The sequence below is a fragment of the Scleropages formosus genome, chromosome 19 (assembly GCF_900964775.1).
Source record: "Scleropages formosus chromosome 19, fSclFor1.1, whole genome shotgun sequence".
NCBI classification, from domain to species: Eukaryota; Metazoa; Chordata; class Actinopteri; order Osteoglossiformes; family Osteoglossidae; genus Scleropages; species Scleropages formosus.
The window spans coordinates 2,590,361-2,607,891 of NC_041824.1; the positions used below are offsets into that span (position 1 = coordinate 2,590,361).

The 17,531-nt window shown below is 44.8% G+C and overlaps 1 protein-coding gene across 1 annotated transcript in view; it reads right to left on the reverse strand.

Moving 5' to 3' along the window:
* The window catches only part of LOC108927649 (cadherin-18), a 62,491-nt gene extending 51,090 nt beyond the window's left edge, over positions 1-11,401 (reverse strand). Inside the window, exon 1 of the mRNA XM_018741059.2 lies at positions 10,959-11,401. Within this exon, the coding sequence (XP_018596575.1) occupies positions 10,959-11,189 (231 nt within the window). The 5' untranslated portion in view covers positions 11,190-11,401. The remainder of the gene's footprint in view (positions 1-10,958) is intronic.
* Between the last annotated feature and the right edge of the window lie 6,130 nt (positions 11,402-17,531).

Genomic DNA, 17,531 nt, shown 5'->3' on the forward strand with positions numbered 1-17,531 from the left:
CCGAGCTCCTCCCGGGTGACTGAGCTCCTCACCCTATCCCTAAGGGTGCGCCCAGCCACTCTGCGGAGGAAACTCATTTCTGCCGCTTGTATCCGCGATCTCATTCTTTCGGTCATGATCCAGAGTTCATGACCATAGGTGAGGGTAGGAACGTAGATCGACCGGTAAATTGAGAGCTTCGCCTTACGACTCAGCTCCCTCTTCACCACAACAGACCGGTACAATGACCGCATTACTGCGGACGCCGCACCGATCCGTCTGTCGACCTGCCGCTCCATTTTTCCCTCACTCGTGAACAAGACCCCGAGATACTTAAACTCCTCCACTTGAGGGAGCAACTCCCCCCTAACCCGGAGGGAGCGATCCACCTTTTTCCGACTGAGAACCATGGCCTCGGATTTGGAGGTGCTGATTCTCATCCCCGCCGCTTCGCACTCGGCTGCAAACCTCCCCAGTGCACGCTGCAAGTCTTGACTTGATGAAGCCAACAGGACCACATCGTCCGCAAAAAGCAGAGACGAGATCTCGCGGCCACCAAAGCAGACACCCTCCGTTCCCTGACTGCGCCTAGAAATTCTGTCCATAAAGATAATGAACAGAATCGGTGACAAAGGGCAGCCCTGGCGGAGTCCAACATGCACCGGGAAAAGGTCTGACTTACTGCCGGCAATGCGAACCAAGCTCCTGCTCCGGTCATACAGGGAACGAACAGCCCGTAGCAACGAGCCCCGAACCCCATAATCCCGAAGTACCCCCCACAGGATGCCACGAGGGACACGGTCGAATGCCTTCTCCAGGTCCACAAAACACATATGGACTGGTTGGGCAAACTCCCACGAACCCTCCAGCACCCTAGTGAGGGTATAGAGCTGGTCCAGTGTTCCACGGCCAGGGCGAAAACCGCATTGCTCCTCCTGGATCCGAGGTTCGACTATCGGTCGGATTCTCCTTTCCAGTACCCTGGCATAGACTTTCCCAGGGAGGCTAAGGAGTGTGATCCCCCTGTAGTTGGAACACAATCTCCGGTCCCCCTTCTTAAAAAGAGGGACCACCACCCCGGTCTGCCAGTCCAGAGGCACCGTTCCCGAACTCCACGCGATGCTGCAGAGGCGTGTCAGCCAAGACAGCCCCACAACATCCAGAGACTTGAGAAACTCGGGGCGGATCTCATCCACCCCCGGAGCCTTGCCACCGAGGAGTTTTTTGACGACCTCAGCAACTTCAGCCAGGGTAATGGACGAGTCCCCCTCCGAGTCCCCAGCCTCAGCTTCCTCTACGGAAGGCGTGTCGGAGGGATTGAGGAGATCCTCAAAGTACTCCTTCCACCGCCTGAGAACATCCTCAGCTGAGGTCAGCAGCGCACCACTTCCACTGTAAACAGTGTTCGTGGAACACCGCTTCCCCCCTCTGAGTCGCCGGACGGTTTGCCAGAATCTCTTTGAGGCCGACCGAAAGTCTTCCTCCATGGCCTCACCGAACTCCTCCCAAGCCCGAGTTTTTGCCGCGGCGACTGCCAGAGCCGCGCTCCGTTTGGCCCGTCGGTACCTGTCAGCTGCTTCAGGAGTCCCATGAGCCAGCCAGGCCCGATAGAACTCCTCCTTCAGCTTGACGGCATCCCTTACTTCCGGTGTCCACCACCGTGTTCGGGGATTGCCGCCGCGACAGGCACCGGAGACCTTATGGCCGCAGCTCCGAACCGCCGCACCGACAATGGAGGAGCGGAACATAGTCCATTCGGACTCAATGTCCCCCACCTCCCTCGGGACCTGGTTGAAGCTCTGTCGGAGGTGGGAGTTGAAGACCTCTCTGACAGGGGCCTCCGCCAAACGTTCCCAACAGACCCTCACTATGCGTTTGGGCCTGCCAGGTCTATCCAGCTTTTTCCCCCGCCATCGAATCCAACTCACCACCAGGTGGTGATCAGTTGACAGCTCAGCCCCTCTCTTCACCCGAGTGTCCAAGACATATGGCCGAAGGTCAGAAGAAACGACTACAAAGTCGATCATCGACCTCCGACCTAGGGTGTCCTGGTGCCAAGTGCACTGGTGGACACCCTTATGCATGAACATGGTGTTCGTTATGGATAAACCGCGACTAGCACAGAAATCCAATAACAACTCACCGCTCGGGTTCAGATCAGGGAGGCCGTTCCTCCCAATCACGCCCCTCCAGGTATCACTGTCGCTGCCCACGTGGGCGTTAAAGTCCCCCAGTAGAACGACAGAGTCCCCAGTGGGAGCGCTTTCCAGCACGCCCCCCAGGGACTCTAAAAAGGCCGGGTACTCTACACTGCCGCTAGGCGCATAAGCACAAACGACAGTGAGAGACCGTTCCCTGACCCGAAGGCGTAGGGAGATGACCCTCTCATTCACCGGGGTAGACTCCAACACATGGCGGCTGAACTGGGGGGCTATTAGTAAGCCCACACCAGCCCGCCGCCTCTCACCTTGGGCAACGCCAGAATAGTGGAGAGTCCACCCTCGATCGAGGAGAGTGGTTCCAGAACCCAAGCTGTGAGTGGAAGTGAGCCCGACTATATCTAGACGGTATCTCTCAACTTCCCGCACCAGCTCAGGCTCCTTCCCCGCCAGTGAGGTGACATTCCAAGTCCCAAAAACCAGAGTTGGCGCCCGAGGTTTGGGTCGGCCGGGCACTCGGCCCCGACCACCGCCCAACTCACAATGCACCGGCCCCTTACGGTTTCTCCGGCAGGTGGTGAGCCCACCGAAGAAAAAAATCAATCAATCCATAAAATCAATCCATGACATTTAAAAGCGGATTGTATCAAAGATCTAAGACAATTTTGTTATATATCATTCGCTCTGCTTCATCTATCAAACATTTTCTTTTAGTCTAAAGTATATGTGTGACACTTCAAAGACCGCAACCTAAACTGAAATTCAAGGAAAACATTTTTTTCAGAAAACCCGAAAGGGGAAAATTACTTTCCCATCAAGTACTTTGTAGTAAGAAACACATACGTGAGACTCATTTATTACATATGCATTGTTTGTACTATGTTTCCCTTAGACATGAAGGAGTGGCCTATTATCAAACTTTGACAAGAGGATATTCTTAACTGTTTAGACTCAAAAAAAAAAAAAAAAAAACTATGAAAATTCAGATAATATTAGAGAATTAAGTTATAGAATTGATTAATTTCATTTACTTCACTAATGTTTATACTCTGATCAAAATGAAAATCACAGTAAAGTTGTAAAACAGATGCTTCCTTTCAGTAATACAAGTAATGCTGGAAGGGCTGAAAACCGAGGTTCTCCAGAAATCAGACAGTCGGCACTTTCTGGTGACTAATTACCCAGTGCAACTTGTCAAATTCATTGAAGCTCGGGCACTTCACTATTGTCTGTGTTCTCATCCTCCATTTCCCTGCTGAAACTCCAGTATGAACTCAGATGTCCCCAAATTGCACTCTTTCAGAATCACAATGGCTCCTGTTGCCCTGGTAAGACAGACAGGGCACAATGGAGTAAAAAGACAAAAGCTTGGATTAGAGTTTCTGGCTGTTCCACTAATCAACAAATGAGAAGATATCTCTTCTAGGGGAGGGCTTGGCTTTCAAGCAGGACTGCTTTGCCCTCTATCAAGGAGAAAAGAATACTTGGACTCATCAGAACCAACTACTGAGGAGACTCCACCGAAGATCTGGCACCTCCTTACCAGTCACAACTTTGCCTTTAGGTACATCTCCATCCATTGTCAACAACCGCTCACCCCAAGCAGGATCGTGGTGAGCTGGAGCCCTACCTGGCAACACGGTACAAAACTAAAGGAGGAGGGGACACACCCATGATGGGACACCAGTCAAGCAGGGCTTGAACCCGAACCCCACCACACAGCATACACTAGTCAAACCCACCACACCACCACACCCTCTTACATGTCCATTTACAGCTATTAATATAGCTGATCCTGCTATTTACACTGATTGACCTCTTAATGCAATGGTTGAGGTGGGGTAGGTACGTGATTCCGAGTTGAATCTGGCTCAGCGACTTCTCATGTGGTTTTCTCAGGAAGGAAGGGACTGAATTGTTCACCATATTCTTGTTTTGCATGTATTTGCACTGCAAATATGGGGAGGGCGTGCAAAATCCACACACCTTGACCTGGATTCAATACCACTGCAGATCCTTGGCACTTCACGAGGAAGGTAGGGCCAGTAAAGCAGCAACTAAATATAATGAGCGTAAAGAAATCAGAAGTACACAGTACCATGTTTGAAACCAGATTTTCCTCAAAACAAAGAATCGAAAACTGAAGCTTGGATCCGTTTTAAGGACTAAAGACTCAACATCCAGGCTATTTGGAACCAACTGCTGAGTATGAGACACACGGGTATGGTGAGCACATGTGGTTTCCACTGTCCAGCATGGAGGAGCCAGTGGTCTGGAGGTTCTTTGGTGGAACACAGTTTGAGATCTTTACCAGAACTAGGGCAATGTCAACAAGCATGACTAGCACAGCGTACTCTAGAAGCACGTGATTTCATCTGAAGTACAGCTAGTCGGGAAGTCCTTCATTCTTCAGCAAGACGCATACCTTTGAGGGGTGTCCAGGGTTCACAAGAACTCTCTGGGAAGGAATGTGAAGAAGAACTCAAAGTAAGGACCTGAATATTCAACATCGCCAATAATGAAACAAAGTAGCTTCTAGGAGGTGAGCTCAGACTTTTGACCGGTACCGTATAGGCCACACACACACGCGCACACACACACAGACACACACACACTCTCCTGTGGCCTACTGCAGCAAGTTCTTGACAGCAAGCTGCAGGCACATACAGTCCTTCAGATGTTTGGAGTGCAGTGTGTTTTATATACCACAGAATCTGAAACTGTCTCTTCAAAATGCAACGGCAGCCGAGAAGCTCTGATGGCAGCTTGGCAATTAGAGTGCAGCTTTACGGCAGAAGCCAGACAGCTGTGCCCACACAGTCAGGTGAGCCTTTGAGTGGCCTTTATTTACCTTCACTTCTGCTAAGTATGTCACAGCAGGGCGCTCGACTTCCTGGTGTACTGCAATTAGATTATGAAAGTCTAGGACACGGCTACAGCATTTAATCACATTACAGCCTGCTGCAGTTTTATGCTTTGAGACACTTGAATAAAAATCCAGTAGAGTAATATGTCAGCTAAAAAGATGGAAATGACATCAAGGAACTCCCAAATTAAAGTACGGTGCCTGTTTCCCATGTTTCCTATTGGCTGCTTGGTGACAAGAAATGATGTGACATCCCGCGGATCCTTCATCTCTTTCCAAAAAAGCAAGGTCTTTAATCCAAGCGTCTCAGGTAAGTCACTGCCATCTGTGATTATATGGCTCCTGTGGTTTGGGAGGAACATACAGTAATATGTACTATATTCTGTTGCTTTTGTACAGTAAATTCAGCATGACGTGTAAAACTAATTCTGCGCAACGATCATCGCAAGCCATCTGCAATAAATCAAGACTGTGAATGGTAGTGTTGAACAAGGATGCTTAATGAGCTTAATTTTCGACAAACTTTCCTGCAAACATTTTTTTTTCGTTGTTTACAGCCATCGCATTGCACTGTAGGTACGTGGTGTTGAAGGTTCATACGATAAAACGTGCCTTTTCTCTGCATTTCACTCCAAATTTGTTGACTCTAAATTGTCATTTTGTTTCTACGTGTGTGAAAGAGTGTGTATGTGTGATTGCTTTCCATTGAACCGGCATCCCATTTTGATTGTTTCCTGTCTCATACGCCGTGCTGCTGGGATTGGCTCCAGACCACTGGAACCACAAACTGGACAAGTGGTAACCGTGGATGGACGGACAGAGGGATGGAATAATTCCAAGTTCTTCTCTTTTTTTTTTTTTGTGGTGTCTGAGAAAGCAAGCAGTAGACTTGGGGGCTCAATGAAAACAAACATCTGCAATCTGCTTTTATGATAGAGCCTATAGTTTGTTGTTTATATCGCTTTGCGAAGAAGAGCGCTCTATAAGCTATATAAAAAATAAATAAATTGAAGCTGAAATTGAAATTTGAGAGGTTGCTCGAACTTCACTGAAAACTATACTGCAGCAGCTTTTGCAATAAAAAATAAAAAGATAAAAAGATGCTGTAAGCACCTTGCCATTGAGGGAAAACCCTCCTCGTCCTCCTCAGCAATTGAGCCGAGAGTTTCTGTGAAATCTTTGTATCGCTGCTCAGAACTATTTAATGCGATTGCTAATTTTAACAAGGAAAATATAGCGTAGATGCAAAATTGAAACATTTTTGGGAAACAGGGCCAACGAGGCTATTTTGAACTGTCCTGAACAATAAACGTGTGTTCAGCCAATCATCTTCTCACGCTGCACAGTCTTTGTCTTACCTGTTTGCTGTTGTTATTTATGTACTCATATTTCAGGGAGAAACAATTCTGAATAGTTGTGAATCTCTGTCTGTCCTCAGAAGGAGGAACCTTCTGAAAGAAAATTAAGCGTCCGAGCACTAAATTACCAGTCATGGCAAAACGGGCATTCAAAAGTGACCCAGAGAACAGTCACATCTCCTTCACACACACCTTCTGAACCGCTTGTCCCATACAGGGTCGCGGGGAACCGGAGCCTACCCGGCAACACAGGGCGTAAGGCCGGAGGGGGAGGGGACACACCCAGGACGGGATGCCAGTCCATCGCAAGGCACCCCAAGCGGGACTCGAACCCTAGACCCACCGGAGAGTAGGACCTGGTCCAACCCACTGCACCACCGCACCCCCTCTCGCATCTCCTTCACTTTATTTATTAATTTGTTTGTTTGTTTGTTTACATATGTAGACATGTATATCAGACTTTCATTTTTTCCCCGTCTTATGCTGCTGAATCTCAGGCAAGCGCCTTATTCTATTGAAGTAAAATCCATTTTTAGCCATATGAATAAAACATTTTAGCACCTTTTACAAAAGCAGACACTTTCTGCTGCAAATGAACCGAACGCAGGAAATACTACCATCAAAAAAAGAGAAGGAAAAAAAAAGTTATTTTAAGGTCCCACCAGTCAAAAGGTATTCACAACATTTTTGTAGACTTTTACATAAATTTATGGGAAAGTGTGAACAAGATCATGCGAAACACAAGAAACTGCTTTTACCGCATGAACGATCAAACCGGGCAAAATAACCTTTGACATGGAAAGGCAAAGCGCAGCCAATATTGAAACTGTATTTCTTAACATTAAAATAACTGGTATCTAATTATAATGAAGATAAGACAGAGTATGCCTTTATGTATATGTACACACAATCTAATCTTGTGTGTGTGTGTGTGTGTGTGTGCATTTATAGTAAATACGTACAGTTGCTGAAATCAGCGCACAGAACAACACACCTATGATCCTCTTCTATCTTTATAATATCAAATGTCTTCCTATTTAAAGCGATCCTCGGTCACTTCATCTTCTGGACTGGTGACTGACATGCCGGCAGCTTTCAAGCCCCCCCTTCCCTCGACAAGTGGATTTCTGTGAGCTATATTTATATTTCTGAAGATATATCAGGCTTTCCCCTGCGCTTCATGTAGTCTTGTCATTTCTTTGCACATTAGTCCGTAGTCGGTGTCACTATGGATTAGTCTGACCACGACAACAGGATTACAGGCCCTGTTCCTTTTATCAAGGTGTGTGTAGACGTCCACAGTGACTGCTGGAAAGACTGTGGGTCTCCCTTCACTTGGTTCTTCCAAGCAGAGCTGAAAAAACCTCATTACGAGTGATCTGCAAATAACTGGAAAGTGTGTGTGTGTGTAAATGTGGGTGAGTGTGTGTTATATGTAGTTTTACACACACACACACACACACACACACATACACACACACACACACACACACACACACACACACATATATATATAGAGAGAGAGAGCTGATATAGGCTACAGTTCTGCAGTTGTTTTTTCTAACTGTAAATGTTTTACTGTTGAAATTTTCAGGTAATTGAAAATTATTTAAACCCATCTCTCTTTGGTAATAATGGAAGTCTAGCACAGTTGCCCTTACCTTGATTTTATCAACGTGCATCAGTTGTTTTTGGGATGGTTCGGTGAGATAAGAGGATGGCCATGATAGGATTGCTTTGCTTAATATAACATTTGAGAGAAAGAGAGAGGGAGCAAGAGAGAGCAAGAGAGAGAGAGAGAGAGAGAGAGAGAGATGCCATCGTGTCACATTTCTTCCAAGCTCAGTTGTCACAATGGTTGCAGATCAGACAAAATGAAGACACAGCTCCCCCAGTACCGGAACGGGATCTCTCCGCTGGGGATACATCTCGAGATTCTCAAACCATGCTTCATCTCCCTTCGTAAGTTAGTGCTGCTACAGATCAGGTTTTTAAAAATGTTAATGAAGCATTGCAGTTTTCATAACGTGGTTTGGTCTCTTCAACGCCGAAGCCTTGAAACACTTGGATGCACAGGTCATGGGGAGCTCCTTAGCAGCTGGAAAGCAACACAACAATGCTGCCACCACAAGTTCTTGTCCTTCCACCTCCCTCTGAAGAGTATTTTCCTATGAGAACGCCGTCCCACCTAATGTTTGTGTTCTCTGCGGTCAACGCCAAACCCTTCCACATGGAACTACACAACAGAACCTCACTGAGCGGTGATGGAAATGCCCTTCACACGCCGCCCTGTGCTTCTCCGAAATGTATCTTCTTCAAGGATAATTTTATCTGAAGACTTGATAACCTCAGCAATTTCATCACTTTCTGCCCGTTTCTAAATCACCGCTATTTTATCTTCAGTGCATTCATAGCCAAGCCAACTACAACCATACGCCGTTGTAGCACCTCGAGTTCTGATAGCGACACACAATTCCGTTTGATCGAACCTCAGGGTTAGAGTTTCTCAATTTCCTCTGCTGTCAGTGGGAACTATGTCTCCTTCTATAATACTTAAATGTAGGTTAAAGTCCACATCGAAAGAAGGGGTTGCGCTGCACTATATGTTGTGAAAATACAAGGCAGGACTGCGGGGCGGACATGAGCAAAACATCCTCCCCACGTCCTTCAAACTTAAGAAGCTGCAATCAGCATGTGATTGCTCACACTGCGCCTGACACTCGGCAACGGACAGGCGCTCATCCCACGTAACGCAAACATGGGAACGCTGTTGAGCTGGAATTACACGCCGCTGGGGTGAGCGAGTTGAAAAACTTCGCTCGAAGAGGTGATCGGGGTGACTTGAGCATAAATTACCGAAACACTTTAACGTAATGCCCATTCTCGGAGCTCTTGCATAAAGAATGGAAGGAGATGTCAGTGGGAACCAGAGGAGGGGACTGAGGTTATAAGTGAAACTGATGATCGTATCCTCGCCACCGCTTTTACATGTTTCACCAGGCCCCTCGTAACGAGCTGTTCTCGACGCACCGCGCCTTGTCCGGCACTGCTCCATGCCAAATGTTATCAATATTTGATGTCGTATATTACCACTTCAGAGCAGGGAGCTTGCCTGCGCCTCTTCACACTTGAAACTGCCCGTCTCTGGGCGTTAGCGGAAGGCAGCAATTCTGTAGCTCCAACCTGCGATGATTAAGGCACCTCACGTGAGTCTCTGTCCATCTTGGCCTACAAGGCGGTGCACGAGCAGCACATATATTTCTCTGCGGGTGGAGCTGCAGCAAGAACCCACAGACCTTATGATCAGATCCTTTAAGTATTCATACACCCGGGGCATTTTCCCCTCCTTTTCTCATTCTTCAGTTTAATAGTAGTTCCAAGGGCGCTGCTGCAGCTCTTCTCCAGGGATCTGAACCAGCAACCTTCTGAACGTAACCCAAATTCTTTAAATTTTCCCTTGCTTCTCAGTTCCTAAATCATATCGCCCATGGTTAAAACGAGGGTTCAAAGGGCCTGATGTTGCACAATGGAAGAAGAACCTTTACCGGGACTATTTCAGTCAAAGCTACTTAGGTGCTTTTGATGTAATATGGTACTTTTAGCGTTATGAAGCACACATGGAGTTTAACTGGCCACTAAGAGTTTAATTGACTGAACCATCCATTGTCAGGTTCTGTCCCTGTTAGTTATCCTTACAGTTAGGATGCTGGAACTCTTCTTTTCAATTTTTCTAATGGATAAAATAATCTTTTTAATTTTGATCAATAAGAAATGGAAAGAAATTTCTAATTCGTCAACTTTGCCATAGCACAGAAATATATAGACTATTTCATTATTTTATACATAGTATCAGTACCGCAGAGGCAGCCAATCAGTAACTTGCTTTGTTTTATGTCCTTCAAATACATCAACTATAGGTAGCCCTTTCTACAGCAATTTTATTAAAGCATATAAGGCGTATTGTCAAGAATTTTCTTATGTTAATTTACTACACATCAGTATGGGTTGTTAATGACAGCATGATTGTGCACTGTCACAAGGTCAGTTATTTTACTGGAAAAAATATAAAATGTATGTATGTGCATTTCATTTTGTAATTACACTTGCAATAACAGCAATTAGCACAGGACAGCCCTCATAATTAGATAGTTGTGACTACAAGATGAAACCCTGGGTTGCCTTTTTTTTCCTTGCTGAAAGCTTCAGCACCTTTTCTTTATAACCGGTGTTGCTGATGGGAGAAACTGATGAAGACACAAATGCATATGTGATAAATCGTGTCAGGATGTTTGTGCTCCGTTCTTTTCCGATCCAATCGATTCTATATATTGTAGACGGGCTGTAAACTACGCAATTGTGCCGTGTAATGTTTTGGGCATCTCTCAGAAACCAGTTTTTTTTATGCAGAAATACCTCACAATAGGACTTAGCACATTTTTAAACTTCAAGCAACATGTGGCTTTAGAAAAGAGGATCCAGTGGCCAAATGAATAACTGAGCATGACGGAACTAAATAAGCGAGACACGCAGAACAGGAATAGCATGTCCAGATGCAGAAGGCATAAGGACCAGAAGAGGAAGTGGAGCAGGCCTTACCTTTCCCACGTATTGAGCGTCCGGCCCTATGTGCTCTTCTAAAACAAAGAACTGGTTCCAGATCCAGCCACGCTTGGGCCGGTGGTGCACCTCTGTCTCGCCCTCGGGAGGCCTGCTCTGGTTCCTGGGGGGCGTCCCAGCTGGTCCATGGTGCCCGTCACCATAGCCCCGAGGAACGAAGCAGAGGCACACCAGGAAGGGGCAGAGGCAGGAGGTGGTGCTAATCCTCATGGCGTCAATGGCAATGCGAGGCTCACGAGATCCAAATCAGCAGTTGGTCTATTCGCAGAATTCCTTTAAGGTCCATGGTTTAGCTGCCCATCCGAGGGAAACGGCAAACTTCATTTACATCGTGGACTGGCAGGTGTAAATAAAAACAAGCAAACAAGCAAATACATGAATAAATAAAATAAAATTTGTGTTTTTCGGGTAGGCCTTCAGCAGCTTCTACAGGGCATAATATCCTTGTGTCTCCTAAAGGGGGAAAAAAGAAACAAAAAACATATTAGAACAAACTAGAAATTTGGCATTTTTCTTGGTAACGTAGCGCTATCGTACTTTTTTTTCATCAGGTAAGGTGGGAGGGGGAAATGGGCTTCTGGTATTACAATGGTTATGGATATTTTTAAAGAGATTTTAATCAAGAGTGTAAAAGCAGCATGAGGTGATTAGAGGCAGGCCATTCTATCCTAAGAAAGGACAAATTAAAGGAAATGAAGTCGTCGGGAGACCAACAATGGCGAGTGCTTTTATCCCAACCGGAATCATTGAACCGAGGGAGGAAAGAGAGTTCTGAGACGCTGGGATTTGTAGAAGAGCTCTGAAGGGTGACTCAACACACACCGTCAGTCAAATAAAAGACACGCTCGATCAAGGCACAGCGTGATGACCGCGTGTCTCTGCGTGTCCAGCCAAACACTCCGCGTACAGCCGAATGATTAGCACGTTGAGCCCTAGGACAGGGCCTTGTCTGTGTCTGTGTCCAATGATGCTCAGGGGATGCTGAACGCTTGACGAACATCACAAATGGACCGTTAAGTGATATTTTATAATAAGGACGAGAAAGAGAATAAAGGATACTAAAGGAAGCCAATGAAGTTGGCATCTTACTGTGGAAAGTGTAAAAAGCCACTGTCAAACTCTATTCTTCTTTTCAAGGTGGAGTTAGGGTTAGGTAACATGTGCATTACACTTGGATGTGTTTGTATAAAAATATCTATTACCTGTTTCTATCTAAAATAGCCAATATCTATTTCTACCTATATCTACATCAGTGTCACTGCTTCTGTTTTCTTTGAACTTTGCCACAGGCAAACACAAACAAATGAACAAAGACCAAAGCATTTGTGTACCATTTATCATTATCCTCATGTTTAAAAGAAAAAAAAAAAAAATCAGTTGTAGCAAAATCTCAACGGAAAAAAACGTGAATAAATATGTGCCATGTTTATTTATATGTAAAGAGAAATTCAACTGGCCAAAGTGTTCATTCCCAGAACTTTCCGACCTTTACACTCAGATTCCAAGATAGATAGATAGATAGATTTATGCAAAAATGCCCAGTCATTTGACATTCGATTTGGAAAATCTGCATAGTCTTCATTTTGACCATAAAGCTGTTTTAGTCACTCAGACACTCCAAGTTCTGCCTCTTCTCACCATCCACAAGAGGAATGATGCAAGACCAAGAAAGGAAAGATGATGGAGAAACAAAGAGAAAGATGGAAAACAGAGCAGGGAAATCTGTTTTGTTAAATATACTTATTTTATTCTCTTACACAATGGAATAAAAAGTTTTTGCAACCCTGGCTGATCCGTGTGGTGTTGAAAAGGACAGGGAGTACGAGGAAAAGAAAGGCACCCAGAGTTCACGTCCTGTCTCCTGTGGCTAACATTTCTGAGTCCCCAGTGCACGATGTCCTGCTATTAATTTTGGAGGCCCATGTAAGAAACGCGGGACAAACACATTCTAGTACCTCCCAGACCCCTGAACCAACAGGAGGGAGGAATGGGGCCTTCCCATGGGGAGCCACCTCCATTTTTTAAGATTGCTTTAAAGCAACTCCATCTTCAGTCATTCAGCTTGCTGCTCTACTCTGGATCATCAAGAGTTTCAAAGGGAGTTTTGACAGAGACAAAAAAAAAGAAGAATAATGAAGCTATATGAAAATTAATGATGCCTTAAGAAAGATCCGGAACAATCATGATGTTGCACCATCAGGTCTTAAGGTGCCATCGCAGTAAAAGGCACAGACCTGAAAAGTCTTGCAGTAGCTCTTTCCCCTTTAGACAAAAAACAAAAAAAGAAGAACAAATCAGCAAAGCAACAAATTGGCAGAATTAACTCAACCTCATTGCATTTTAGTGGGGAAATTTCAGCCCTAAGAATCGATGCCTTTTGCTGCTAGTTCAGCTTTTCACGAGGAGATTAAAAGTAAGTACATGATATCCAAAATGGAGTTAATTATGAAACTTAGCTCAACCGAGCATATTTAAAGAGCATATTTACATATCATTCTCCATTCTGTTCCCAGGACAATTTCACTTGACATCCTTAGGAGTGATAAGGCCCTCCATCCAGCTTTTGGATAGATGTTGTCTCACCCACACATTTGCAGAGCAAATTTTAGTTGCAGATTAGGAGACTCTACTGTACTGGCAACTTTTTTTTTTCTTTTCTGTCAGTTCTTATCTCTGAAATCTGCCTTCAGTCAGAGAAAAAGTAGGAGTTTTGAACAGGCTCATTGGTAATTTAGATTTTATGAAATTAAAGAAATCTCAATAATATCTTAAACGCTGGCAGATTCAGAGCGTGGACAAACGTGCGTTCTGCCAATAACATTTAGGGTATAACACTGAAGTCTTTCAGTGTGTGTGTAGTTTTGATTTACCACGAAGCTGTGTGTCGAGTCTGTGTCGAGACCAGCTGGTTGGTGACGCATGCTGGTCCGAGGTTGTCTTTAACCGCTGTTAACTAGCTATTAATTCAGAGAAGAGCATATGCTGAGTCACCCCACAAAAAAAAAAAAAAAAAACTTGAAAATATAAATAAACCTGGGGCTTCTTTCCACACAGACATGGAGACTAAAGAGTTTGCCATCTCTCTCAGTGCTTTAACCGTCCTCAAAGGCAAGCTGTAGCAGCCCAGCCCCTGAGCACTTAAGGGTAATTAGGCCCCATGCGGTAACTGCTCCCTTGATTTGTTTTTGGCCAAAATCTTCACCCCCCCCCCCCATACACAGACACACACACACACACACACACACACACACACACACACAATGATCCTCACTGAATATGCCATCTGTCCATCAACGGCCCGGTCACAACTGATCCACTTCCAAGCCTCGGGCTCTTTCACTGCTGCTTGTTTACCTGCCAAATTAGAAGGGACAACAAAGTTTTCTAACCCGTCATACACTCCAGCTCTGCTTAGCGGCCCCGGCCAGCTCTTAGGGGTTATGAATAAATAAGTGTGTATGCATTACTTTTGCATCGAGGTACAAAAAAAGGTATCGTGTAATCGCTTCTGCTTCGAGGCTCCTGCACCGTATATATGACTCATTAAAACGTAATGACTGGAAGGGGGCACTCAGGAATTTTCAGCAGAATGTTGATATCCATTTCAAAATTTCAACAGAATATCGTCTTATCCGATGAACTATTGCCCGTACCTGTGGGCGACCATCAACAGAACATTGCTGCAGAATCACTTCTAGGTATAAGAATTATTAAAACGTTCCAGGCTTTGTAATCTGACAAGAAAATAGTACATATAATGTCATCTTAAAATTCTTCTTACAGAGCTGTACACATATTTTCCAGCTTAAATTATTTCTCAATTAATATTCATGTATAGGATTATAATGTTTTAATGTACTTAATGTGTGTATACAATGCTGCTTGAAATTCTGCAAATCTCTTGTGTCTCTTAGTTTTACCACAAAAATGGATTTTTCATGAGAATCAGTTTTTCTCATCTGACATAAGAGGTGTGTAATGACCAATTCCACATGTTGCAAAGTAGCACAGGTGCAGAAGTAAGTGAAGTCCAAGTTGCACTGGTTAAACCAAGTAGGTAAGAAGAATCGGGGTGTAAATCATAATCTACTATTCATTATGTTTTCATTTTAATATTGTACCCAGGAATAATGGCAGTCCCTATGGGGTTCACATACTTTCAAGCAAGGCTGTATTTATATAACCTTCCGTCTGTAATTTTTATGGCGTCTTCGTACATTTTTAGGGGAAGTGTACATTTGCAGTAGCGCATCAGTCGAGCGTTTTCCAGGTTGCTAGTACAGCAGTGTTGTTCAAGAATTGTCAGTTAAAGCAGAGCCAACAGGCAATAACTTCTCATACTGATATGAGCAGAACATCTTCAGTGTAATTTGGTCGTGTCACAAAAATCAAGTCGGCTGCATTCAGAATGAAAATGAAATGAGCTGCTCTGTCGCACCAGATCCGTTCCGCTCACCAGTCTGACAGCTGCTGATATACAAAGATGCAGACAATTGTTTAGACTGAGCCACTTGAAGGAACTACATTTATCCATTTAGCTCATATTTTCCTCCAAAGCAACTAACAGTGTTAAGGTTCCAATTATTTACCCATTTATACAGCTGGGTAATTTTTACTGCAGCATTTCAGGGTAAGTAGCTAGAGGTGGGATTCAGAGCCACAACCTTTGGATCCAAAGGCAGTAGCACTAACCACTACCCTACAAGCTCTCCTACTGTAACTAAAGCATCTGTCTGTGGGGTTGGGGTTTTGGGGGGGGGGGGCTGTGGCGGATTCTCATTCCATGTGGAATACTGCTGTTGTGCGGCTAATATCGTAAAATGCAACGTTAATGCAGAATATTTACTGTACTTCCAGCAGTCAGTAGAGACCCCATTCCCTTCGCTGACTGACTCTTCAAGAACTCCCCCTTACGTACTGTCGCTCAGATGTTTGCAAGTTGTTATGACATCAAGTAATATTATTGTAAATGGGTGACTCAATATGACTGTACCAGACCGAGGTACCTTACGTGTCAGAAATAACTATAGAACACAAAAAATTGATAAATAACCTGAAACAAGATTCTCTTTTCATAAACACCACTAAATGCTGACTTTTTTTTTTTTTTTAAATTTTACCCAGCAAAAACTAATGAGCGTTTCTCTCCCTTACGTTACGTGGCATAATGGCTGTACTTTGGCTGCGCGGCTGAGCTGTTTTGCCCCCAACTAGCCGACGGAACAACACATATGGACTATTTCTTAAAAGCGCAGAAACAGCAGGGTGGCAATATAAGCTCAGCGCAAGGGCGATATCGAGCACACGGGCTGCCAAACTGTTTGGATCGCGCTCAGGTTGGCAGCGACCCCCTTTTTTAAAGCACATTAAGCACAGAGAGCAGCTTAGTTTCCACACTGCGTTAGAGATTCTGCGCCTTTTTCCATCTCGCATCCTTTTGTCCTGCAGCTTTCGCATTGGCTACACGAGCTGACAGGTATGGAGACCACTGGAAGCGTGCAACGGCAACCACATATCGCTGTCTTTTTTTTTTTTTCCTTTTCTTTTTGTTTTTCTGCCATGCCTGCATCTCCACGTGCTTTTTATAGGATGGAGCAGTGGACTGCGTGAGCACACTATGAGACATGAAGGAGCAGACAGCCCCCTCAGACACCCTCACACTGTGCCTCTCGAAACTTCAAAATGTCACATTGCAGGGTGAGACAAGATCCTGTCGCTCACCAGTGAGTCAGTAACACATCCTAACCCTCCTCTTCATTCTTCAGGGATATCATTGTGGATCCCCCCACACCCACCCAAGCACTTTCTCTTTAGTATGACAGCATCAAACGTGGATTATGGGGCGTAAAACTGCTGCTAATGACCGAAAGGTGATTTTTTTTCTTTCCACTTTCTGCAGTTTTGGGAAATCATTAAGAACCCCCTCCACTTCACTCGCCAAGAAAACCACATTTCTGGGACTTCCGAAGATGTTCTTTCGACAACGTCTCCGGTGACACATCACTTGGCAGTTCTCTGCAGAGGCTGCGGAAGCTGCTCAAGACCACCAGTAAACATGTGATCCTACCCATCGCATGACTGCCGCTTGCATAACTCCACGCTGTTCCGACATGACAAATGCAGTAATAACATTTTCTTCCCAACTAGATTGAGGTGCTATTACTATGCGAGAAACTGCAAAAACTGCAAAGCGCAGAGGTGGGTTGTCAGAACGTCTGGTCAGCGAGTGAGTGAGGACTCTGGAAACAAATAAATTAATTCAGACAAGCAGAGAAAGCACATTGTGCTCCTTTTTAGATGCCATAACAGCAACATAGTATTGTTTAAAAATGGTTTTAAAACTCACATCTTCCAGACTCGCTTTGTCCATCATCTCTTAAGTTCATGTGATGTGTAAATGTTCATGAACTATAACTTTAAGATCATGCCGGAAAAACCTTTACACAGCTACAATTGCAATGTAACGTAAATGTTTATATAAATATTACTAGGACGGTGATCAGGAATCATGGATATTCTGATAAAGTTTTTTGCAACTACTTGTGTGATGAA